The following is a 26,819-nucleotide window of genomic DNA, read 5'->3' on the forward strand; positions in this document are numbered from 1 at the left end:
TGCAAGTACTGCACACTCAAGGAGTTTTTGGGCACATTGCAGTTGAACAGGCTGCGCCAGTTTTAGTCGCATGCTTTGCGTCTGGAAAGTTGTTTGCAGCCTGTACAATGTCTGATGCAGTAAGCATTAGGCCTCCACAATTGGAATTTCTTGGGGCATTAACACTTTGGGGGCTCCCGACGTGTGTGGAATCAAGGAGCACATGTAACAACTACCATTAACTTTCAAATTCCCCACTGAGCTCATGTCCGCATACCAACTATGGCTTAACTCTGAATGGTGCACAGCTTCTATTGGATCTAACCCAAGTCTTTGGAATTGATCATATTTAACCCTTCTAATTTGTCTCTCAAGACGTTTAAATCCACTAGAAAAGAAAGTGTCATTCACAAGTATGTTAGAGAGCACATTAGGAAATAATGGTAACATGAGCAAAGTCACAACACTACTACATTTTTGGGTGACGAATACTATTTCGAAATACATCAAACTTTTTATCACTGCAGCCGCAATATTATTTGTGTCAGTTGTATTTGCAGTTGTATCATTGTCACAGGTTGGATATCTCACAGGGCCCTTTGTAAATGATCCGTTAAAACTAGTTGCATTTCCTAACTCCCCGCCCCTTTTTACATCACTACTCCATATAAACCTATATCCTAAATATATTCCTAGTCCAAACATAGAAATAGCAAATATACTAGCTACCCAATGCATTACACGTATATACGCTGGAGAAAACAGTTTCAAGAGGATTTTGCTGAAAACAAAAACTTTGCTGGTTATAAATAGAGTTGTTTGACCTATACACATCCATTGCAAAGTAAATGAATGGAGACAATAGAAGGAAACTACTAGAGAGAAAGAAAGATTGAGAAATATAAAAGGGCACTCTTAGTGCAAATAATGCATGGCAGCATTTTTATTTATCACAGACGTATACGTGTTGTGGTATATATAAGAAGTAAAAAAATAAATCTGTCAATCTGCAGTTGACCATTAATTTATAATACTTTCTCATGGAAGGGGTATTATTTGGAAGGCCCTTAATGTGCATTGTTTAATACTTCTGTGATTTTGGGAAGGTGTGTGGCCTGGGGTGCTTTGCGAACATCATATAAAAGCACCCAGTATCGTAATTCACAAACTTTTACTACAACAGGGGCAGCATACACCACCCAGTTGTATCTAGGTTTGTTCTACCAGTGGACACAGTTTTTAATAAAGACGTGGTCCCCAGGGAAGAGTTGAAGAGGAGGTGTTGTGGGTGGAGTATCAGATGCAGCGTTGGTTGTCTCAGTCCTTGGTGGCGCGATCTATAAAAGAGATAAATTGTATGGGTTTGGTTAGGGCACACAAGTGGCTACGAAATTCGTCCGCTAGAATAGACGCAGCCCTGGGAGCATCAGATGCTCTTCTGATTGGAGATAGAGGCGTGTGCATGCAGTGCTCGTTACCACCATGTGGGGCGATAAATGATGATCCTTATAGGGCTCTGTGCGCATGCTGAACAAAGCAAGAGGCAAGCAGTGCACCCAATACTTTTTTATGGTGGTGCAAAGCTTTGATAGTTTACTCTTCAGAAGACCATTGATCCTTTCCACAATTCAATTTACCACCCCAGGACAACGGAACACATCCGATGCTTGACACCCAACGATGCAGTAATTTCCTTAAAAATCTCATTGAAGAAATGCCGTTATCGGTCCTTAAAACTTTGCACAGCCCCATTGAGGAAAGACGTCTCTCACAAAAAATGTGGTCACACATTTAGCATCCGGGTGTACACAAGGACCAGCATCCACCCACTGTGAGAAAGAACACACAGGCACTATCGGGTAGTGGGATACATTACACCTTTTGCCCATATCTGCGTAGTCGATATGTAATTCGCAAAATGGCTCAGTAAGGCGGAGCAGTGTATCTCAGATAGTTCGTAAAGTGAGACCAGCGTTATAACTCTGACATGTGGTACAGTTTACGACCATTTTATTAATTGGTTCCTGCAGATTGGGGACAAACCAGTCCTCCTCCTGTAGGTCTGCGGCGATGTGTTGTTTGGATACATGGAAAGGGTGATGCAGTTGGTCAAACGCGACCACCAGAAACTTGCATGGCATAACTGCTTTGCCTGATGTTTGTCGCCACAATAAATCTGATGGAGATAGCTTAGATGCTCTTTTTAACCACAACTCTTTCTCTTCCTGTGGTGCTCGTCTCTGCAATTATATTAGTTGGTCAATCAGTAGTGAATTGTAGGAGACCATCAAATGCTTCCTGCTCTGCGCTATGACTGGATACTCAGGGACACTCAGCATCAGTAGTTACGCCGCTTGCTTGGCCGACGCATCCGCAGCAGCGTTGCAGAGCGAGACCTCATCTGTATGGTCAGTATGGGCGGTGCATTTCATTGATGCCGTTAAGGATGGTTGAGATAGAGCGTCAATTAGTTTGTCTAACATGGCTGCATGTTGTACCGGGCACCCGTCAGTTCTCCTAAACCCCCCTCCTCTTCCACCACGCCAGGCCTGCGTGCACCGTGGTGGTGACATAAGCTGAATCAGAATAGATGCTGACGCCCTTGAGACGCTAAAAGCACCAACAATCAGCACCAAGTCTTCTGCTGCTTGGGCTGAATAGTACGTGGGTAATTTCTTCTGCACCAATGCCTCGAATGCCCAGTCCACCAACTTACCATTGCCGCCCCAGTATGCCTCAGACCTGAACTCTGGTCGATAGTTGCTGATCCATTAACAAAAAGCACCCCCTCCTTCAAGAGGACTGTTCATTGCCTTCGGGATGTCATCTTCCTCACCCTCAAATGACACACAATCATGTGCTACCAGATCTTCCTCTGTGCACTGTTCTGTTAAAAAGGTGGCAGGATTTACAGTTTTACACCTCACGATATGAATGTTGGGACTGGACAGGATGATTTCATAAGCAGACGCCCACTGCGTGGTGCGAGAAACCTGAAGGTGTCTCACCCGCTAGTTCCCGGGGGTCTGTCATTCAGGTGGCCAGAACACGGCCCTCGCTTTTGGATCCAGTCCCTAGGGGGGGGGGGTCCAGTGTGGGAGGATCACCTGGTTGAGGGGTCTTTGGGGAGTGGATGTGGGACACAGGATGGCGAGACACAGTATCCCTTTTCCCTGTAACACCTTTTCCCCATCCTACCAGGTAGGATACACCTCCTCCCCCTTTTACCGACACAAACGCTTTCTCACGACAGCTCACAGTGAGCAAAAACGGACTCACACCAGAGCCATATACCGCACATGTCCCAATACAATGGTCAGGTAAGGTAAGGTCAGGCAATTACTGATCATTACACACAAACCTGACTTCTTTCATACTTGCCCACACAGATAAAAGGCGGAGCACGAACGCACACTCTGAGAAAGGCAAAGCACATGAGGAAGCAGCAGTTCCAAGATGGCAGTTTTACACAAGGAAAAAGACGGCGAGACCAGAGAGAGTCGCAAGGAGGGAAGCACCCGTGACCTCTAGAGACCGTTACTTTCATGAGCCTTGGAAAGTAAGAAACCGAAGACTAGGAACAAAGGCTGATAAAACCTGTACAGTATGGCAGAGGTACCCGGGACACTCCTGAGTTGATAACCAAGGTGGGGAGGGGCGATTGCTGCCGTGTTACTGACCTTGGCTCCAACAACAAAGTGGCCTGAGAAAAGGAAGCACAGCTGCTAAGTCAGGAAGACTGATACCAAACCAGCTTGTGTTTTGAATCAAGGCTGCAAGCGGCAACATCGTACAAAGTGAACAGTGTGTGAGGCGTTTGTAAAGAGCGACAAAGATGTGAATGAATCAAGAGGAATAATTTAACTTTATAATTGAACTTTGGAAGTTAAGAAAAGATACCACCCACAGAGTTGTCTGGCGCCACGTGGGTGCTCATTCAAAAGTATCTGTTAGGTATCCAACTGATGCCAGGTGTAAGAAAAGGAATACAGAGGTCGTAGTACTCATGCAACAGGTTTTGCTAAATCCTGTGCACATTCAAAAGTCTTCAATAGTTTAAAGTGCATCACAATTGGTCCGAGCCCAGCTGAGGAAGACCAATTGACCAACAGAAAGGCATCTGGCCCCACTGAGGGGGATCCAACATTGAACTTTGGGTTTGGAAGGGATCTGAGCCCAGCTGAGGTTGATCCAGGGTGAAAACCCAAATTGAATACAGATGGCGAGAAAGGAAGGTTTTCTTATTTTTGTACAGCAGGCCCTCCGAGTCAAGAGACTTACCAGGAGTAAAGAGGCTTGGGCACAGAAGGTCCTGAACTATGGAAATTGAACTGTATCCTCGTGCCGTAGTGCCAGAGTGCGTGCTTTACTCAAGTCACCCGCCTTGTCCCATGTTGAAAACATGGGGAAGGGAGCTCAACAGTCCAATCATCCTGACTTATCATTTTGTGAACACTTCTTTTTCATGAACTTCACCCCACACTATTTGTAAATCAGGATAAGCAATAGGCTTTTTTTTTTTAGTAGAGGCCCTTTTATGTTGACATGACTCCACTAGGACTGCCTTCTTTATTATTTGATGGTCGTAGCTTGCTCCCATCTTAGATTTAGGTTTAGATAGGAGTTTATCATATGCTTGCAAAGTTCAATAAACACCCTTGTACTATGTCCACTTGTGTCTGTCTTACTGTACACCAGCACCAGCAAATAGTCAAAATGCTGGATGATGGTACTGGGCACCTGGATGCTCACCAAATCAGCATGTATAATCCGGTTGAAAATGCTGGGGGAACTCACAGTACTCCTGGGGCAATCTTGTGCGCTCGAAACGTATTTCCCCCATGCGTAAACGCAGTGAGGTACTGTGAATCGGGGTGCAGGGGTATGGAGAAGAAGGGGTTTTTAAGATCTACCACAGTGAAGTGGGTTGTCACCTTAGGAATACTGCATAATATTGTGGCAGGGTTCAGGACTATAGGAAATTCTTCCTGGACAATGTGGTTTAGAGGTCGAAGGTCCTGGATCATCCTCCAAACCCCCAACTCCCCTTTTGCCTTTTTTAATCGGATAGATCGCCTTCTTACATGGGGAGATGAAGGGCAGTATTAACCCCTGATTCAGGAGTGCTACAATGTGTGCCCTCCTTCGCTTCTTTGGAAAGTGGGTACTGTTTAACTCGGGGGAAGCACTGCGTCTGGCTTCAGTGTTATTCTAACCAGCGCCACTCCCTGTAAAAGCCCTACATCGTGGGCGCTCGTTGTCCATAAACTTTCTGGTCCTTGCTCTAAATCACTGTCAGCAAATGGGAGATGGTAACAAGGGCCATTATCAAGGAACATAGTACTTTTCAGTATTGTACCATAATGTTGCAAGGGATACAAAATGGCAACACTATTTCCCCATCATCATCCCTGTCCTCAAACAACTCTGCATCTGTCACTTCCTTGAGGGGCACATTTGGGTTAATACACAGCACCGTCCGCCATTCACTCCCATGAGTATCTGTCCCAACTACAACAATCCTTTTAGCCAACACAACCAGGCCCTGCAACTCTAGGGACACTATTGTGCCCGTCACAAGCTCTGGGGTTACCGTGGGTCGGAAGATGAAATCTGATGGTACCCACCAACACGCTTTACCAATCTGGGGCACCGCATCAAGCAAGATCATTATTCCATAGACAAACATGTCTGGGTCTATGGGATGCCATGGACCACCACCTCCCCATCTCAAGCCTGAATGATGACCATTGCCCTTAAGGCACACAAACCCGGGGTGGCGCATACCACCCCACAGTCCATAAAGGAAATGGTCATGTTCAGTTTGCTCAACAAATCCCGTCCCAACAGATTTATGAGGGAGGCCTCCGAGTATAGTAAGGGTGCATGCACCACTTTCCCATCAATTTTGATAGCTACCTCTTAGCGACAGCCCCAGTGAACCATTGTGTGTCGAGAGTTTTACATGATAGCAAGACGTTTTCTTCACTGATGCATGATTTGGTGACACCTGGATTGACCATACAGATGAATTGCTCATTCCCCATCTCAGCACCCACCAAGGGTTCCTCATGAGGGTGGGTAGTCATGGACAGGACTGGGCACCCAAGAGCTTTCTGTGGGCTGCTGTACTAATCAGAATATTTGTTGGTACTCTAAAAACATAAAGGTGTTTCCCGCCCCAGATACTGACCCCGCGGTAGGGTGCTACTGTTCCATTTGGCACTGCATTGGGTGTGGGCATCTGACCTCTGTATAGAGCATTCTGCTGGGCCACTTGCAGCTGCACACTAGGCAGTGCCTGGGCCTGCATGTGTGGGGGGTTTGGGGCAACTGGGTGTAGGCCTGATGTATTTCATAAGGTATGGAGGTGAACCGGGCGGCTGCCGTAGTGTTGGCGGCATGTTTACTGTATGTGTTATACCCCGCCCCCTGCTTGCTTCTGCATTCTCTTGAAAAATGTCACCATTTCTTGCAGCTTCAACACTGAGACGGTCCCATACCACCTCTAGGTCCCGTCCCACTGAACCCCCCCTCAGGCCCCTCCGTTCCCTTGGAACCCTCCTCTTGCTCCTTGCTGACTTCCTTGATGCCACTGAGGATACTGATGCGAGGGTCCGTCTCACCACTGCCCCCGTCCTCCGCCTGCCCAAAACGCTGCTATCCTTACGTCTGTGTGAGGTGCAGCCCGCTCCTCTGAAATTCTCTCAGTTTTTCCCGTAACTGCCCCTTTCATTGCTATTTAGGTAACTTCTTCTGTACTAGTTTCGTTTCCTCCGCTGGCAACCTCTGGCCAGTTTCCTTTTCTCTTCTTTAATCCTCTGGGTGTATTATTATAGCCTGTCCCTTCGCCGCTATGCCCTATCTTATCAAGCGCTTTCTGAACTACCTTGTGCAATCCCCTTTTGATAACGAAATAGAAAAGAGGAACTGATCGGTCCCACTAGCCACCAGTCTCCGTTCGCCACATCTCCTGCACTTTTAAAATATATTGAGCAGCATCTTCATCGTCCCCCATAGTGTACTGCATAATGGACTGTAAGGCAGGTGTGTCGGGGTACGCCCGTCGCAGCGCATCCCGCGCTTGTGGCCTAATATTATTAAAAAGGCACTCCATTGAAAGCATCATCTAGTTTTACTCCAGGGTACCCTGCCTTGACCCACATGTCTCCAGCCTGGTCTGCCACAATTTCAACCACTAGGCTTTTCAGGTCTCCTACCTCCAAAGAAACCCCTGCTGTCTGTTTATCAAAGGTGTTTATCCACTTCCCAGCCCCGGCAGTAATGGCTGGGAGAGCCTTGATCAAATTATTTTTATCCATCTGCGCCCATGGTACATAATTCACCCTCCCAGGTCCTTTGTGTATAAACTGTATTTGCTTGCCTAGTCCTCGCCCTGTTCTCCACTTCCCTTTTTCCTTGCCACTGCTTCCCGCCCAAACCTGCCCCTTAAAATCACCCACCCCATAAACGTTCTACCCTTGGCGTAATTTCCGGAGTCCCTTGCGTCTCATCACCCTCGTCTCCGAACTCTTCCACACCGTCCCATTCTCCTTCCTGCCCCTCTCAGTTCCCCTCCCTGTCTGACCTTACTGTCCCATAACCTGCACTATCTGCCACTCGATCTTTACTCACATGCGTCTCGACACGCACATCCTTAATGGCGGTGCTGTCCAATCTGAACAAAATGTCCCCGGCCCTTCATTTGTCCAACCTACACCCTGGTTTGTTCTCCCCTTCTTTCATAGCCCTCAACCGGGTTAACTCTGTTTGCATTGCCTCCAATACCTCCTCTAACTCTTTCTGTGATTTGGTCTCCCACTGTGTAGTGCTATTTGTGTTTGATCGATATGGGGGTAGAGCGATGGCAGGCGAGGGTGCATATGTTGGATTGGTGTATCCTACGACTGGGCAGGCGGTGAATGGATACAGCCCCTCTATAAGTGCGGGTCGTGGCGCTTCCTCTGGCGCAGTTGTCATTACATTTGGTGGTGTACTAGCTTTGCAACAGGTTATATACCTGGCGGTATCCTCTGTATCCTCCACCATTATCCACAGGTCTAGGATCTCTTTTCGCTTCTGCAGTTGTTTACCCTTATACTTAGCGGTTAGAATTTTGCTCATATGCTCTAATATCTCCCTATTATTAGAACCATGCTCTGGCCAGGGGCGGGGCATTTCCCCCTTGGGTCTCTGCCAACCACTGCTTGTGGTACTTCTGTATTTTATTCTTGTACAATGGCAATGCACTATACATATACTCCAGCTGAGTCACTTCCCCCTATATATTAAACAGAAACTTGTAGTTATATGTCACACACACAGTGTTATTCCCACCTACCGGTCTCCCTCTATTCACGCCCCCCCCCCTTCTTCAACCACTCCCACCATTCTCACACCACACACTCAAAATAGTTCACTGGCCCTCCCTTGGCCTCCAACGAGTTCACAATAACAGCTCAATACACTAAAATAATAAACTAGAACAACAAGCCAAAACTCCCCCACCCGAAATATATCAGGCACAGAAAGCCAAGCCCTCTAATTATACAGAGCTCCTACCCTTGTATCCTCCTTAACATAGCAAAAAATGGAGCCACCTTCTCCCCTTAGTCCGAGAGGTTCCCATGTTCATCCGAGGTCCTCAGTCACGGGGTCCCACCAACAGTCTGCACTTTCCTAGGAACAGTGCCCCATTTGAAAGAGCAGACAGGAATTCTATCAAAAGGCTCCAGTACACCACTGTGGGTTGCGTGCTTGGGACTGGTCATTGCAGGTGGGTGCGGCCCGTTCAGAGATGCGGCCCGGAGGGGGAGGTGGGGGGCGCACTGGGCTCCCGTTTGGGTCACCAGAAATGTAAAGATACTCAACGCTCACACCAGAAAAAATACAAGCCACTAAGGAAAAAGGCCCACACATCTCTTGCAAGAGAAACAAAGTTGTATTTCCACAAAAATAGAAATGCACCAGCAAAGAACTCTGCTGCCACGGAAGGTTCTGGTAAAGTCAGTAGAAACAACACTTTATGAAGGCAGACAGCGTTATCAGTGATGTAAATGACATACTGTGCAAACCTGAATGGCTGGTTGGTCGAGACCCTATACATAGGCCACCTGCTTCATAAGGGATGCCAGGCCATTGGTCCCAGCCCCTTCTGTCCATCTTCTTTCACATGGGCTCCTCCTTTCGCATCATTGGGGGTGAAGCTACCACTGATTGGCAATTATGTGAAGAAACAGAATACAAGCGCTATCTCTACCCCAATGTGCCCCTGGTAATGCAGACATGGGCTAAGAGGCTACTTTGAGGCTATTGCTTCTAACAAACTACAGCTGACGCCCAAGACACGTTGGCGCCGAACCAAAGTTCCCCATCCTCGTTTTAGCTATGTTCTTTTATCCCTCCTGGAAACTCGCAGCACAAATCAGGCGACCTATCGTGAAGGCATCTGATCCCCATTTTCGGATCTTTTCTGCTCGATTGGAGGTTTAACAGTTTTATGGTTGGTGGTCTTGGACTGACTGGCACCTTGGAATGTTGAGGGTCTTGGGACTGAGGCTCTCGGGTGCTATTACTTAGAGCTGGGACAGGAAGGGTAGGAGGCTCGTGCCCTCCTTCTCGTGGGATCGCTTTTCACAGTGAGCACTTGAGATTTACATTTCATGTGTAATTTTCACTCCAGTTGTCTGACTTTGCCAGAGGAGCACAGCCTTCTACTGCACTCCCCTGGGCTTTTCGCTCACTTTATTATGGGGAAAATGAAATGCCCTTGAAGACGGTCAGTACTGGGAGACTTTGTTTCCCTTAGTCCTTGTTGCAGGTGCACAATGTACCTTACAGCACAGTGCACTTGGGTCTTCCTATCATTTCGAAAGGCCCTAGATACTCTCGAAGGATTTTTTAGAAGTGCAGATGTGCCTTGGACAGGGCTGGTGGCAGCTTATCTTTTCATGTATTTTTGACCCTTTCCTGCCAGGTAAACCGCGTTTGGCACGAATAGGTGGCCTGGCTCCAAAGATCGCCATGCCACAAGGTTCTTTGTCCTGTCCTTTGGCCATCTTGCCCCTTCACCTTCCCCAGGTCGAGCCGGCCCGGGTCAGTCCTTATTTGGGCATGCATTCTCCCACGAAACGCCAAGCTTTCTCCGGCTTCTGCATGCCTTGTGCGAGTGCTTCCAGGATGTGGGCTGGACTGTGTGGTTCCAATACACATCCTGGGCGCCAAAGAGTCTAGTGTGCTGTGAATACCTGGAACCACTGTGGTCCATGATTGGTCCACGTATGGTATGCCTGTATGTGAGCAGATCTCTCATTGTGTCCTCTTCGTTTTGACGCGAAGGAGATTTTGGATAAGAGAGGGCTCCAAACAACCATAGCATGTCTATCACTGGAGTTCTCACTGAACAAAGGATAGGATCCAAGTATCCTGAAACTAAGAAGCCGAGTCAAGGAACTGCTGGTGACACGCTGGAAGGTTTGGCACCCTGAGCCTGCTGTCGTCCCGCTGGACCCCTCTGCATCTGGTCGTCCTAGAAGGTCTGCAAAGACGCTTCCAGCCATTGGAACAGTGGGACCAACAATTCTCGGCACCTTCATCAAACCCTGCAAGTAAGCCTTCTCTGAAGTGTCCCTGGGCCAACCAGTGGGCTGACCAGCTTGCGCAGGACCTCTGCTCTGAAACCGCCGCCGTTTCGAAATGGCCCTCGAAACCTGGTACATCGCAGGCTCTGTGTTCACGGCACTCTCACACCGAATTCTGTACACTTGGGCATTCCCAGGTCTGTAGTAAAGAGAGAGCACTCTAACCAGAGTGCACGTGGTTACTGTGTCACCCAGCCGTGGTGATGAACTTTGCAAACTCATTGCAGCTGTGCTCCTCTGTGCCCTGAGGCCTGATCCATCCACCAGTAGCAGAGAAATTGGCACTGTCCCGTTTAGGAATCAACGCTGTAACTTTGTTGCTTAAAGCCGGATAGCCGCGAGATTTCCGCATTTGAACCTGCAACCGAAGTGGACTTGACTGCCCAAGTTTGGTCCGGAGTGCGCCAGGGACCGGTGAGTAATTGCAAACCTAACTGGTGGCCCCTAACACATCCATCCATTTTAACACACAAGTGGCCCCTGAGTGCCCATCTCCTTTCCACCGCTAGTGCGAACTAGCAAACTATTCCAAACTCTTGGAACCTGCTCTGCCCTCTTGGGGAGACCCTCCACGAATAGTGGGAACTTACTCTGCATTACCTCACCCACCTTCCTGAGCTGCTGCAGACCCTTCAAGAGACCGTGTTTCGCCCATCTGCACTACCGCGTGCGCCAGCATTGCAAGTGCATTTAAGCAATAGGCTCCCTTCTTCTTAGGGACTGGACTGCCTTTCAGTTAGGATTGTGTTTGTTGCAGAACTGCCTACAGACTCTTTGCATTACCTGCTTCCTTCCCTTTTCTAGGTTGTGGACCCATTTCGTGCATTAACCCTTTAGGCCCCTTTGGTCTTGTATATATGTATTTTAGTAGGATTGTGTTTGTTTAGAAGTGTTACTGTTATTAACTATTGTGTTGAAACTCAAATGCCTTCAAATAAATGTATTTGTAATATATCTACACCTGACTACGAGTGATTTGTAAATGTCCTTTACTCTGTCCCTAGCATGCTGATGTTGCTGGACCTCTCTGCCGCCTTCGACCTGGTAGACCACTCTGTGTTGGTCTCCAGGTTGAGGGAGGTGGCGGGCTTTTCGGCGTCGGCAGCTGCCTGGGTTGCCTCTTTTCTGAAAGATCGCCAATGGAGAGTGAGCAGCAACTTGGCAGACGCCAACGCAAGGAGCTGACTCAGGGAGTACCACAGGGAGCTTGTCTCTCCCCGATCTTCTACAACATCTTTACGGTGCCCTTCCTGGATTTTCTGGATAGAAACAACAGAGTTCACCAACTACGCTGACGACACCCAGTGTATTATCCCCATCACAGGTGTCTTCTCGGATGATGAAACTAAAATCAACAGGATTTAATCTCTCATCCAAAGCTGGATGTGCGCCAATGGACTGGCCCTTAACACTAGCAAGACGAACTCTTGTGGGCACCGATCCCAAAATCCGCAAACTAGAAGACCAATACCCCTAACTTGTGATTGATAATTGTGCCATAAAGGTTAAGAAAAAAAGTCAAGACATTGGGGATTTATCTTGATTGTAATCTTAACATGAAAGCTCAGGTCAGCAGTCTGGTGGCTTCGTCCACTTATTATATTAAATTGCTTTCTCATGCACGCCCCTTTCTCACACAAACTAGTAGAGAAACGTTAGCTAGAACACTGATTAGCTCCAGGATAGACTATTGCAGCAGTCTCCTGATCGCCCTTCCAAACTGCAAAGTGAATAGTCTGCAGGTGCTGCAGAACAAAGCAGTCAGGGTTGTTATGGATAAGAAGAGATCAGACCATATTTCCTTGTCGAGATGGGAGCTTCACTGGCTCCCTATTAAGGAACGTATTCTTTTTCGACTCTCCTTCAACTGTTTTAAAAACTCTGGTCCTATCTATCTCAATGAGGAACTTAGGTCTAAGATAAGTAACTATAACCTCAGATCAAATAGTCTTCGCCAGTTAACCGTCCCAATTTGCAGATTATCGCAGACTAAGGTTGGAGCATTCTATTCTGCTGCTCCCATTGCCTGGATAACCTCCCCCTGAAATTGAGAATTGAAAATGTCAACACAGTGTTCAGAAAAGGGCTGAAGACCTATCTGTTTAACTAATACTCTTTTGGTCTGAACGTTTGATTTCTTGCACCTCTTTCATCTCCTGTGGCTTTTAGCCGTTTTTATTGGTTTTGTGCATTTGTCAGCGCCCCTAAGCCTTAGGGTCAGTGGACCTGAGCTATTTAAATCCCAAATAAATAAATAAATGAGTGCTCATTGAGGTCTTTCAATCACCCTCCTCAGACCTAGTCTTGACCGCCGCCAATGCTACCTTCATTGGTCTGGCTTGTCCAGAAGGTTACTCTGTTCAGAGTTCAGAAATCCGTCTTAACAGTGCTCAATCCCCTTGTGGCCTTGCAGGGCGCATTCCTTCTGGTATAGGAAACGTTGGCAACATGAGACAATGAAGGGTCAATGAATCTCTGCAACTCTGGCCTTCCTCAATGGTGCCAAAGCTACAATCTATTACTGCCTGCATACACTTTATTACTATATGTGCGATTCGGGCCTGCAGTACTGGCCTCATTGCAAAACTAGGCCTCAATTCCAATATGGATGCTACTATCTAAGATGGTGTTTGATTCACATTGTATAACAGGGCAAAAACATGCACCCCTCCTCCCCACGCTATGGCCTTTAGCGACATCCCCCTGGCCCTGTAACATCCCCAAGCTCCTACTGCACATTCACAGGCCTCTGTTGAATCTGAAAGTGCTGGGGTGCCTGGGAAGATAGTTTCTCCTTCCCAACAACTTTAAGAGTTTGCCAAGTAAAGGAAAAACAAGAACAGGAATGCTCTAGAAGCCGCCAACAAAACTGCACAGGAAGTGCTGTGTGCTGCTTTAGTAAATTGTAGATGCCTTTAAAATTGGAAGAAAGCATGACTCCACAAAGAAATACCAAAAAGAGGTCAAAAGGGTTCCCATGATTAGAGTAAAAGAATGAGTGAGTGTGGAAAAAGGTTCCCACTCACTCAGGAGAAGCAGTCAAAAAATCCAAGAGTACAGCAAAAAGTGCCAGGGGACTCACGGGTAGAGAGCATTTCGCACACAGATGGACATCTACTCTAACACTTTGCATGAAGACTTATATGGAAGGCTATAGTTGTTGACACTTACTCTTAGTATGCAGAATAATGTTGGCATCTTTTGCAAGTGTGGAAGTGAAATCCTTGTGAGCCGTTTGTCACATGGTGAGTTTTGGTGCAGATTGGTTGCTCGAATCACAATGGTTCCATTCAGCTGGTCGAACATTCGTTCTTCGGCAGTCGTGGATTATACTGCTTCGTGCAGCTAAGTAAAGAGGAAAAGGAGGAGCTGGTCCAGAGAGCTCTGGACATATGGATGTGATGGGCTGTGATGAACATGTGACTCTACGGTGAGCAAACTTTTTCTGCCTAGGTATATGGGGAAGGTTAGTTGCAAAACTGTATGTTTATTCTTTAAAGTCTTGATCAGAAAATAAAGAAATGAGTAGCATAATGCTCGCCTCCATGAAGGAAGTCTTTACTTTACTAATGAATTTGGAAAATCTATATTCTTCCACTGTCTTGATCCTCTGCTCATTTTGGTTCTCCCAGGCAATCATCTTTTAATGAATTTTTCTTGCCTGCAACACAGTAAAAGTGAAATTCGGATTCCAAATATGTCATGCAGCCCAGCAGCAAGGTGTCAATAGCTTTTGTGCCTTTGGAGGTTGGCATCAACTTGTGTTAATTGCTCTTTCTCCTAGTATATGCTTTTAAATTAAGTTCACATTGAGGCCATTATAAAAACATCTGTGAGCTAAAAATTATTCAAATTAAGCAGCATGACTAATTTACTTCTCTTTATACCAGTACAAAGGAGCCTTGCATTCATGTTTCCAGTAGGTCATAGTAAGTACTTAGTAAAAGGGCATTTACTTACGTATGAGATACCAGCAACTCTCTTAGCAATGTGATAAAAGGAGCCCTTTATGTAGAACAGAGCGAGATGCAGCCTTTGAAGCAAGGTGATTGTCTGTCTGAGAAAGTAAATGGTCTTTAGTAATGTCTTCTTCTGCTGGTCTGAGAAGCTGCCCACCTGTCGCTGCACCCAGTTCCATATAAAATACTGGCGCAACACACTGCGTGAATGGCTGACATGCAACGTTCTAGGAACATCAGATTCAATATGCAACTCCTGCTCCAAGTGTATCAATTCCTTATCCAAGTAGTAAGGCACAAACGTGTAAAAAGAAATCAAAGCAGCCCGCTGAAACCAGGAGGGGATTTTCTTTTTCGAGGAGTCAACTTGGATGATGTTGACATACTCTTCGCCGAGAGTCTGGTAGCCTAAGAAATAAGAACGCAGCTAGTAAACAATGTATTGATGATAACTTTATATCTAACAATTATAATGTATTCATGGCAGTTGGGTGTTACTAGAACCAAGGAAAATGGTTAAAGGCATGTGGGACATAGTCATATGCCTAAATATATAGTACAAACAGTGAGGGTCATGCTCAGTTTACTTACCAGTAATCATCATTACTCCGAGTCCGACGTTTCCTCGTCAAAGTACTTACTGGTGAAGCTTCTCTGCTTTTTGACAGAACCCATTCCTAATATGTACTTTTTATTTGTTTTACGTCCCTCTCCCTTCTAAAGCAGGTTATCAAATAGGTTTTCTTAAAACAGAATTTGACTGTTAAACCAAAGGATCAGGAACGATTGCTCAAGAGGGTGGGAAAGGAAGCCATACATTCTGTGACAAATAAAAACAGGACTTATGGTAAGTAATCTGGGCATTCCCTTCGTGTCCCTCTTTCTCATCCCAGTACTTATTTGTGAAGTATATAAAAGCCATCGGAACAGCCTGGCATGAAATAGCCCTTGAAGTGCATACAGCGCCAAACCTCATGAAGCTACATTAAAAAAAATTAAAGGAGAGAAGTGGAAGCCCAGGGGAGGGCTCTACCCCCATGCAGAAGAAGGGATGAATTCTGAGCGTGAAGGTTCAGATAGTAACAACCAGCATCCTTCATGCATAGCCCCGCCCTTCGCCAGCCTGCTCAGCTGACCCCTTAATCGTTATTAGAGTATTTATTGAGCACGGACTTAGCTTCGGGAAGCAAAAGAGTGCTTTACAATCATAGGGGGAAGAACACAGTGAAGAAAGCATAGAAAAAGGAGCAGGGAGTTAACGGGAGAGGGCGAGAGTGGGCAATTGGCAGCAAGGGATCTACAAGCAACCGGATTGGGTGGCGGGGGAAGACATGGAGAAGTGTTTCATCCAGAAGGGTCTTACGTATGGAGGCATGGAGGATGTTGTCCGCATACGATGTGGCCTTGGGGGATGCTAAGGTGGCAGTGAGGTCTTCGATAGTTAGCGTCTTGAAAGTTAGCCAGGTAGTTGTGGTTTTGCAAGATGGATTGTGTATGCGCTGTGAGTTGTGGTGTTGGTGTCTATGTGTTGGCATATCATGTTGATCTTGTTGACTAAGAAAGAGTTGATGGCGGTGGAATTTTTGATGGAGTGGGCTGTGTACCTGCAACTTCTGTTCTCCAGCATTAGTATTTTTCATGGATTCACATGCTTTGACTATTCCCAGGCGTCAGGCTGGGAATCCTCGGTTACTTCAGTATTACATTATAACATAACGAAACAAAAAAAAGTCCTGTTTAACATTCTATCCATGTCCTTTTGGGTGCATTCTGCCCGAACTAATTGTACGTGAAGCATCTGGCCCCACCCTGGAGGCCATCTTCAGATTCTAACCCCTCGGACTGACTACTTGTATTGTAGCCTTTCCACCTGGGGTGGAGGTGGGCACATCTGTGAATCCATGAATGATACCAATGCTGGCGAACAGGAGTTACAGGTAATTAACTTACTCCTTCTCCACCATTGGCTCTTTCATGGATTCCCATGCTTTGAATAGAAAAGCTAGCGGTTACATGTACCATAGGTGTTGTAAAAGGAGAAAAATGTTGCAGCACAGCTTTCCCGACTCTGACTTCCACTTAGTTCTGCTCTTCTGGACAACAGTGCCTCGCAAAAGTGTGTGGCACTGCTCGGGTAGCGGCTCTACAAATGTCGGTCAGTGGGATTCCCACCCACGTTGCCACTGATGCTCCTGCAGCTCTTCTGGAATGGGTGCGAGGTGGCCCCACAAGAGGTTGATTAGATTCTGCGTGGCACTTGGAGACTGCAGATGTGACCTATATGGCTATGCTTTGTTTGGAGATGCCTTTCCCTCTGTTAGGAGGTTCTGTTAGGAGGTTCGAATGCTACAAACAGTTGCGACGTGAGCCTAAATGGTTCTGTTCTGTCCAGGTAAAACGTTATGGCCCAAAGGTCTAACGGGTGTAGGGCCATATCCGCTTGGGATGACCGAGTGGGAAAAAAAGCTTGCAGAACAACTGCCAAATGTACATGAAAGCCTGTGAGCACCTTAGGGACGAAGCATGTATGCATTCTTAAAATCACCTTGTCCTGTGTAAAATGCAAGTATGGCTGTTTAATTGATAGCGCTTGTGTTTCTGATGTTCTTCTGAACGAGGTACTGCAAGCAGAATAGCAACCTTCCAGGACACATATTGGGCCTCATTACAAGTCTGGCGGTAACCCTGCCGGTGCTACCGGCGGGTTGCCACCGGACTTGTAAGATTTACCGGCGCCTGGCTTGCCGGTAACACCGGGGGATTACAACCCCGGCATCCCGGACAGTTAGGCGCTGGTAAATTGTAATTCCCCATTCCCCATGAGCTCCATAGGACTCAATGGGAATGTGGGACATGGAAGCACCGGCACCAGTAATAATTGTGCCGGTGCTTCTGTTACGGCTTGTTTACCATGGCCGCTGTGTCCGGCAGGGTCTGCCCTGTCTGGCACAGCGGCTCAGGCAGGCAAACCCATAGTGTGCCGGTAGGCTTACTGGCACCATTGTTTCCAGACTGGCACACATGTAACAAGGCCCATTCAATGTGAACTGCAGCCAATAGCTCGAACAGCGGTTCCATGAGTGCTGTTAAGACTGTGTTTAAACTCCATTGGGTTGTCAGCTTTGTCTTTGGTGGGTATGTGTAAAAAAAGCCTTCATTATGTGTTTTACAATTCTTTTGCTGTAGTGAGGAGTGGCATTTTAATCTATAATAGCTTGAAATTGCAGCGAGATGCACAAGTCGTCCTCTGCCAGTTTGAGCGGGTAGGGTAACAGGTGGTGCAGTGATATGTCAAGCGGGTTCACCCGTTGTTGGGTGCACCATTTACAAAAGCGAATCCATCTTTATCCACAAGACCAGTTAGTGGACCCTGCTCTAGCCGCTTGAAGGATTTGTCTGCAATCTTGTGGAAGGTTTATGTGGCTGAACTCTACGAAAGTCAAGTGGGAGGCTCAGTGACCCTGGATCATAATGCAGGACTTGCTTATTCTTTGAGAGTAGGTCTGGGGATTCTCCCAGTGGAATGGGATGATCCTGTGGTAGGTGAATGAGGTCAGAGTACCAGGTCTGCCCAGGCCACGCTGGGGCTACCAGAATGAGTTTGCACCGAAACATGGATAGCATCTGGATAACTCTGCGTGTTACCGGGACAGGGGGGGAAGGCATACGTGAATATCCCTTCCCATGAGAATGCAAACACGTCTCCTAGAGAATCCTTCTGTGGGTTTCTGTAGGCAAAGCAGCAGCACTTCTTGTTGACTAGATTTGCAAATAAGTCTTTTGGGGTTGTGCCCCATTGTTTGAATACACGTTTTAGCCGTTTGTCTGATAGTTGCCATTCGTGGCATTGGTCTGCAGCCCTGCTGAAGCAATCCTGGATTGCATTTGATGTCCCTGGTAGGTTGGTGTTTGCCCAATGCCACAGTGCTTGTGCCTCCTTTGATAATGTTCTAGACTGTGTACAGCCTAGTTTCCTTATATAGTACACTAGTAAAAAATACCTGTACTCTGCACAGGTTCTGAAGACAAACAACACTCATCAATTGTTGAAAATCAATGATCCTGTAGGTCGCTGTTCCGAGTCGCTTGTCACTTGATGTGCTTTGCACTCGGACGTAAACTACACTGAGAATGGACGCATGTGGCTGCCTGACATACCCTGCAGCAGACTTGGAGAGAGGCGAGAGTTGGAATGCTGCAGCATACTGAGACCATCTGCGCACTCACCCCACAGGTCACCTCACCCTATCGTGGGGAAGTGCACTGCGGTGCAAATATCTCAGAAACTGTGCATCCTAGGGCTTAGACACATTTGTTTTGAGGTCTGAGTTTTGTTCCTCGCTTCGAGATGCTTAAAACGAGCTTTGTCCGATACTTTTAGACCATACTGATGTTGACGATTTCAGGCTACAGTCTCAGTTGTGAAGGGGCTGAAATTCAGAGAAAGGGCTGGCGTGTGCAAATGTCATGTAGCCAGTAATGTTTGGAGGGTCCCGACAAAGCAAAATGTGGTGCGGATTGGTGAAACGGTGAGGAATTGTATGAAGAAGAAACGAACAGATGTTGTATATAGAGAGGGAGCAAGAGTCAGAGAGATATATGGTGGTGGTATTGTTCGTCAATACTCTTATCATTGATCTCGAGTACGGGCTGAAATGAACAAAGCTTTTAATTCCCGGACGTTTATATCTATCTGCGACTCTTCTGCTGTCCACTGCCGCTTCACTCACAGCTCATCCAGGTGTGCGACCGCTACCGTCAAGGACGCATCCGTTACCAGCATATGACAATGTGGTGTTTCCGTGAGGGGCATCCCCTTTGTTAAGTGGCAAGGGTTGGTACACCATTGAAGTTGGCGGGCTAGGTGTGCGCGACTTCCTCTGTCGTTCCACTTTCCATTTATTTGGGACGATTCATCTGCTAGGAACTCTTGCAACAGTCTCATATGTAGCCGGCAATGATGAATGAGGGGAATATGTGATGACATGGTTCCGAGCACTTGCATGCACTTTCATACAGACAGGCATTTGCCTGGTCGGAACATGGTTAATAGGTGAGGAATGGATTCTGCTCTGTCTTCTGAAGGTCAGACCGAGGCGTTGTCGGTAGAGAACTCCACCCTCAAGAAGACTAAATTGTTGGAGGGCACTATGCAGGATTTGGTGCAATACCAGGCATTTCAGTGTGTGCATTATGTGTTGCAGAGCTTGCAATGCTTCCTGTTTCGTGGCTGCCCTCAACAAATCATCTTGGTAGGGGTTTATATGGTAGCCCCTTCTTAGGAAGACCGCCACCGGTGCTAAGCACTTTGTGAAAGTTCTCCGTGTTGACTGAAGCCCAAACGGCAGTACTTTGAATTGGTAGTGGCCGTTTCCTATGGGAATCTTAGGAACCTTCTATGTGCGTTGTGTACTGGGACATGAAAATACAAGTCTTGTAGGTCTAGCGACGCAAGACGTTCTCCTGGTTGGACTGCTTTGATGACATCATTTAACGTGATCATCCTGAACCTTTGGTTGCGGATGGAATTGTTCAGGGTACGCATGTCTACTGTAGGCCTCCATGCCCTGTCTGTTTTTTCTTTACTACAAAGAAGCAAGAGTAGACTCCCTTCCCTCTGATTATCTGGAACCCTTTGTATAACCCGTTTGACAAGCATCTTTTTTACCTGGTACCGTAGGATGTGTAGAAGTGGTTGTCTGTGTGTGTCAGGGTGCAACTGTTTTGGTTGTTTTGCTGAACTCTAGAACATGCCCCTGCTGAATAATGTCTAATAACCAGACATCAGTGGTAACTTTCCACTATTGTTTTAGATGATTTTGGCGGTTGCCCCCCCCCCCCCCCCAATTGAGTTTGTTGTTTTGTGGGGGCCACTGGGTACAGTGACTTTTGTTGCTGTCCTCTTTGGGAGGACGACCCTGGTCTCCTTCTTTGCAAGGCTTTGAAGTTCTTTGATTTGTATTAGTACGACTTACGATACTCCTGTGATTAATAGGATCCTCTTTGATAAGGATGTCCTCCTCTGGCTTTAATAGTAGAGCAACGGGACGCTTCCCGAAAGGGCAGAAACGTACACCTGCAATGGGACCTGGCCATGTCGGCATCTGTTTTGATGGCTTTTAAAGCCTCATCAAGTCTGGGGCCAAATAACTGGTCCCCCTCAAAGGGCATGTTGAACACTTTAGCTTGTATGTCTGGTCAAAAGTCTGTACAATTTGACCATGCTCGCTGGCGAAGAAGCTCCCCATTACCAATTTGCTTGAACCCAGTCTTTGCTATGTCCACTGCAATGTTTATAGTGTGATTGGACACCTCCTCTACATCATCTCCTCGCTTTAACTGTGGTTGCCCTTATGGCGAGGATCTTCTTGCCGAAGGCATCAGCCTTTCTGTTTTTGTTGTCTGGTGGAAACAAGCATTTGGAGCCCTGGCTCTGCGACTTCTGCCATGCGGCTGCGGATACCACCGGCTCCGAAGGGGTCTGCGATGTTAAGCATTTGGGAGAAACATCAGAAGCCCTAAACTGTTTTTCCAGCCCCCCCCTTTAGTGCTAGTTCCGAAAACAGTTTCTTCATTAGAAGGAGGCACTCTTCCCAAACATGGTCCAAATTTGGGAAAGACAAAACAGACGTGGGCTTTTTGTTCATTAAGTTAAAAAGGAAACAAACAGTCCTTTACCTCTGAGTGAGTCAGCCCAAACTCCTCACAAGCTTTTGTCATCATTGCATGGAAAGCACCAGCCTTGTCCGGCAGGGACTGCTTAGGTAGGTCGTCAGGGACGGAGTCAATGCCATTATCACCCTTGTCCCAGTTATCCTGCTGTACCAAGAGAGACGTAGTGGAGTCAGTATATCTCTCGCTTCTCCATCTGTATCGGCTCGCCTTCTTCCTGTTCCCGGGGAACCTCTCAGCCGTATTGGCAACATAGGGGTCATAAATGGCATTGTAGCTCTTTCTATACGCTTAAGCAGAGAATGTGATCTTCTAAGGGGCCTTGATGTTTCGTGTGGCGACCTGGATGTTGGCCTAGCAGCAGGTAACCTTGTCCTGGGCCTTGGTTCCTGAAGCCTGCAGGGGCCTGGTACTTCTGGTGGTGGATATATTGGTTGCGTATGCACTACTGCAGTCGTTGGTCCAAACTGCACCACTAATCTTGTCATCTTTGAGCTATTGCCTTTAAGTAGAGCATTTAAAGTAACTCAATGAAATGCAGAACTACAAGTACCATGGTGCAAGGTGGAGTGCACCCAAAGGTTATGTAGGGGAGTAGATGAATGCCTCTGCAGGAGCTCACGCCCTCATTCTGCCTATATGCTGGAAACCAGAAGACGAGACATGCACAACACCAGTAGATGTTCCCCGTAGGTTTTCTTAGTTTGCCACGTAGTATGATGTAACCTATGACGAACCTTTGCTATATAAATGTATTTTTATGTGATTTGAGCTGAAAGCACGATCAAAGGTCTGTTGATGTCTGTTTCAACTCCCGGTTTTCGACAATTGAAAATAAAACAGTCGGAAGAGACCTTTTGCCAACTTCCCAAGTCAGTCCTATTATTCTGCATCCCATCCAGAGTATGACGTGTTACTGATTTAAAGGGCCATCTAAGAGTTCAGTTAGGAAAGGGAATAACTCTTCCACCCGAGATGGGACATCTTGCAGTGGCAATACCTCTTCATAATTACAGATTCCCAGGTACAGCCCAGTAGAGCTTGAATAATGGCCACCTGTGATGTATTGATCCACTAGAAGTGTAACAAACCAGTGTCACAAAAGATGTCAACAGATCTTTGTGCACAATATACTTCAATGCTAATTACCAATTAACAACACTAAGAAGAGGCTGCAACTGGGCAGTGGAACTTGGCTCTCCCACACTTCATTAATCATGATGAGGCATCTGTAGCCATTGCATTCAAAAGCCGAGCAGAAAGTAAAGATCTGTGTAAAAAAAGCACATGTTCCTTCGTGTGTATTTCGCAGGATGATGCTTAGGACATGAAACAAAGGTATTACCTGGTGTTAGCTTAGCACACTGTCAGCCTTCCCAAGTCCCTGGCTGGTGGGCCCATATCCAAGCATATAGTTCACAGTGATAGCTCACCTGAAAGAACTTTCAGGGCATGGAACTGTTCGGAAGGAAGCCAGGCAATAGCGGGACCAAGGGCTAAATTGGGCATAGGGGCATTCCCAATCCTTGTGGCTATCAGGACCCATATCAGGCTGGGATCAAAGGAGCTCTCCCTGAAAACCTCCCACTAGTACTGCCTTAAATGCATGGCAACAGGAGCAAACAAATTTTGCTCCATTACCACGTCAAATCACTACTGAAAATAGATAACCAGCCAGGACAAAGCAAAGCACAGCCCAAAGTCGCCAGTCGCATAAGCCCTGCAGTAGTCATGTCAGCATGGGTCAGTCTGGAGAAGCCATGTCAAACGTGTCTGTAGGCCAAAGCCCCACCACAAACGTAGTGCTGGTGCTAGAGGGACTGAGGAAGCCGGCTTCCCGCCAGGCAAGATGCAGCCTGAAGTATGTAGCCAGGTTTGCTGGAATCATCAGCCCAGTGAATGAGCACAGAGGTCTGCTCCTGGCGTAGCCTTATAACATTGTAATACCCTGCAACACAAATGATTCTGAACATACAAAAGGCACAAGAAAGGCTCTGCAGTAGGTATGTAGATGTATCTGAAGACAAACTTGAAGAATGCATTCGCTCATGACAGAGAAATAGGTTAGCAAGTAATGATCAGCCCGGCTCCTCCCAGATCCCCTTTGCCATTATGGCATGTATTACAAATCCAATCAGGCTATCCAGAACAAACCAATGATTTTGCAAACTGCCAAGGCCAGTGCATTATTCGTAGGTCTCTTGGGACCAGAAAAGGCCTGCTCCTCGATAAGCTCTGGTAGGGCCCTGAGCAGCATCAGTGGACATAGAAAAGCCCCCATCAAGGAAACAACTTTCAGGACCCTTCGGACTACCCCTCAACAAACAGCACTGTGCTGTCAGTAAGGGAGCTGTGTGACTGTACATAGCCTTGACTCAGGTAATTGCCCAGACTATGCCCTTACTCACTTAGGTGAGGTTGGACTGCTGTGGGGTGCTGCCTTCATGCAGGGCCAAACTGGTGCTTCCTCTATCGTGCCAATCGGTACCCACTGCACAAATCGGGTTGGATCCCTCGCTGTGGCATCCAGTTGATAACGCCAGCCTTCTTTTAGCCGTTGCAGAGGGGGAGGGGGGGTCTTCGATTACCTTGCAGGGTCCTTAAATTGACCGACGGTCGTGCCAATAGCACATTTTTACACTTTCCAGATCCTCAAAGCTCTGCAGACAAATGGGTCAACGTCTGCTGCACAGTTGCCAGGCCCCCCACTGTCACCTGTTAGCCAGAAGATTTTTGGGATGGGAACTATGGCTCCAAGCACAGCTTGTGCACCATGGTTCGTTCCAGGCAATACACACTCGAGTCACTACGAAAGCTACAAGAATGTTGCTGGTGCTACCTCTGCGGAAGCACACTGCCAGTGTCTCCTCGGAGTGCTGGTGTGTGGAAAGTATGTCACTTTTCCACCTGCCCTACTGCCTTGCAGGCAAATCTTGGTCTGGTACTCCAGCGGGAGCAGGCTGTGGGAGGGGGATTTTCAAAGCATGCATCTTAATAACAGTCAGCACTCCCACATATATATTGTCCATGGGGAACTGCTGTTAGGTGCCTGGTGCGGCATAGGCTCAGTACGATTTCCAGCATGGATCTGCATTAAACGCAGACGCAGCTCAATCATCAGTAGTGCTCAATCCCTGGGTTTCGTCTAGATGTAGACAGGGAGACAGTGGTTGTTGACACCTGCAGGCCGGGCGTCACCTGAAAAACAGCCTATCTGGCCCTGTACTCCCTAGGGCTTGAATAGGGGATGATCGTCTACTCCTTGTGCAAGCGCAACAGGGATCCCGAGAAGACGCTAGTAGAAATCATTCCAGACCTAAAAAGCATAGCGGTGTTGTGAACAGGGATAAGAGGCTGTCCTAGAAGGCACCCAGCATTCACTGTCCAATAAATTTTATTTTTAAAAAACAGGAGGATTCTTGGTAAAATAGGGGGTTTGATATACTGGGTGGGAAGGGGAGGGGATTCATAAAACAAAATTATTTTTGGGAATTGGACCGGTTAGAAGATGGATCATCTTCAGAAGTAAGCACTGGGACAAGGAAGAGGGATATGGAGGCAGTAAATGTCAGAATATGTACACAACAATCTGGCATACGACCACATAGCTTAACACTACAGTAAAGCATTTATAATGACAAATGGCAGCTGGTTAATGCTACATTCATTACACACTTGCACATGACCATACCAGCTATTTCAAAAGGGCACAAGAAAGAACTGTGCTATGGCTTGAAACACCTTTACTTCCGGGGAAATAAACACTCTAAGCAAAGTAGCAAAACGCATCAGAATGAGTATCATTTGCATTCGTCGACTATAGGATGTCAATGGGGATTTTAAAAGTTCTGATGCAGGTTTTGCTTTTTGCCTTAAAACTGCAATTTTAAGAACAAAAAAGGAACATGGTCCCAATTTTGTATTTCATGCAAAACAAAGCATCAGTCTCCATCGATAAAATTACAACTCCTAAAAAACAGTTTTCTTAAAACAAAAATGCCCGACAGCTCACCTGAAAAGGTTGTGAGGCTATAGTATGCAATGTCACACAAGAGTTCAATCTCTTTTCTCCACTGCAACCATTTCTTGGCGCCTATGACAATAAGAAAAGAAATATTATTGATGACCAGATGAGCACATGCAATGCAAGTGGAAAACTACTTGACAGCAAAACAAAATTTAAGAAATCACGTCAGCTTATTAAAAACACAGCTGCTCCCATGACTCGGATGGACTAAAGTTACTCATGAAGTTAAAAAGCGATCATGGAGCAAGGGAGTGGACAAACCACTATGTGCATGTAGCACACCCCAAAGAAACAGCTATCACTTCAGAGGATAGATATGAGGGCTATCAAAGATCTTTCCGCGTTCTGTACATTTCGAATGCTTGGATTTGATTAAAGATATAAAAAGAGTATGCGTGGCCCACTTTAAAGACATGCTTTGTGTCACCCTGACACCACTAATATTACAAATTCGTCCAAATGGTTTCTTCCCCGTATCTACTCTTGTGGTTCTCTGCCAAAGGTATCCTCGTGTGTTCGCCTCAGTGCTCCTCTCGGGTAACCTTGTTGTGTTACACATCCCTCTTATATCGGTTACAATCCTCTCATGTGGTCACTCATAAAATGGTTAGCCCTCTTTTGCTGTGCTTCCTTTCCTTTGCCCCCTCTAGCTCCAGAGCTCACCATGTCCCTCCTAGTCCTCATATCCACTTAACTCTGGCTGGACTGACCACTCGTTCTGTTTTCCTGTTTTAGGTGCTGTGCTCCACACGCATCTGGTACAAGAGGCTGAAAGTCAAGACTTTGTCCTTAGCATCGGTCTAGTTTCGCTCACTGTATGCCAGTTCTCATTCTAGTTTATGTTTTGCCCTTAATATTGCCTTTAGACCATTTCTGTTTATGGGAGGGGATTGTAAAAGAGGGGTGAGGTTGGAAGCACAATCAGGGGGTGACATAAAATAAATAAGGCCAGAGGGGGAGTTAGAATTTAGGGATCACACTGAAATGGGGGACTAGGAAGGTGGTCCCAGGCATGCCATTTTCTCACTCTTCCCCCCTACAATGTCACCAGAAAGGTCCACCCCTTTCCCTCCCGAATTGATGCATGTATCCTGTAAGCCTAGAGAACCTACCAGTATGATGTAGGGCAAGCACTGGGCACTGCCAGGAGCATGCACCTTAATTTATTTAGGCAGATTGGGCTTATGGACAACATTTACATCAGGGTTCACACAAGGTCATCACAAGAGCGCTAAGGAGCAGAGCATGACAGGTACTGACTCTAAACTGTTTAACTGCACCAAAGGAGCCGCACTGGCAAGAGTGGAGTGAGAGAGAGCCTCGCAGAACGGCACCACCCTATGTTATGCAATCGACGTGCAGAGTTTTCATTTTTAGCACTCAAAATATTATATCATGCCACGTGGGCATATACAAAGTGATGTACTGCCACCGTCTATTGCCTGGTAGCACTCGTGGCCACTTGACGGTGAATTGCTGCATACAAATGGACTTCTACAGTCTAGCATAGCATGGAAAGTTATCAGTGCCATAGGACATAGC

At 46.7% G+C, this 26,819-nt stretch overlaps 1 protein-coding gene across 1 annotated transcript in view; it reads right to left on the minus strand.

Moving 5' to 3' along the window:
* PEX10 (peroxisomal biogenesis factor 10) overlaps positions 1-26,819 on the minus strand; it is a 257,024-nt gene that overhangs the window by 154,928 nt on the left and 75,277 nt on the right. Inside the window, exons 2-3 of the mRNA XM_069610190.1 lie at positions 25,263-25,343; positions 14,580-14,986 (exon numbers count right to left, since the gene is read on the minus strand). Coding sequence (XP_069466291.1) covers positions 14,580-14,986; positions 25,263-25,343 — 488 coding nt within the window. The remainder of the gene's footprint in view (positions 1-14,579; positions 14,987-25,262; positions 25,344-26,819) is intronic.

This window comes from Ambystoma mexicanum, chromosome 8, assembly GCF_040938575.1.
Source record: "Ambystoma mexicanum isolate Mex_15411 chromosome 8, UKY_AmexF1_1, whole genome shotgun sequence".
Classification (NCBI taxonomy): Eukaryota; Metazoa; Chordata; class Amphibia; order Caudata; family Ambystomatidae; genus Ambystoma; species Ambystoma mexicanum.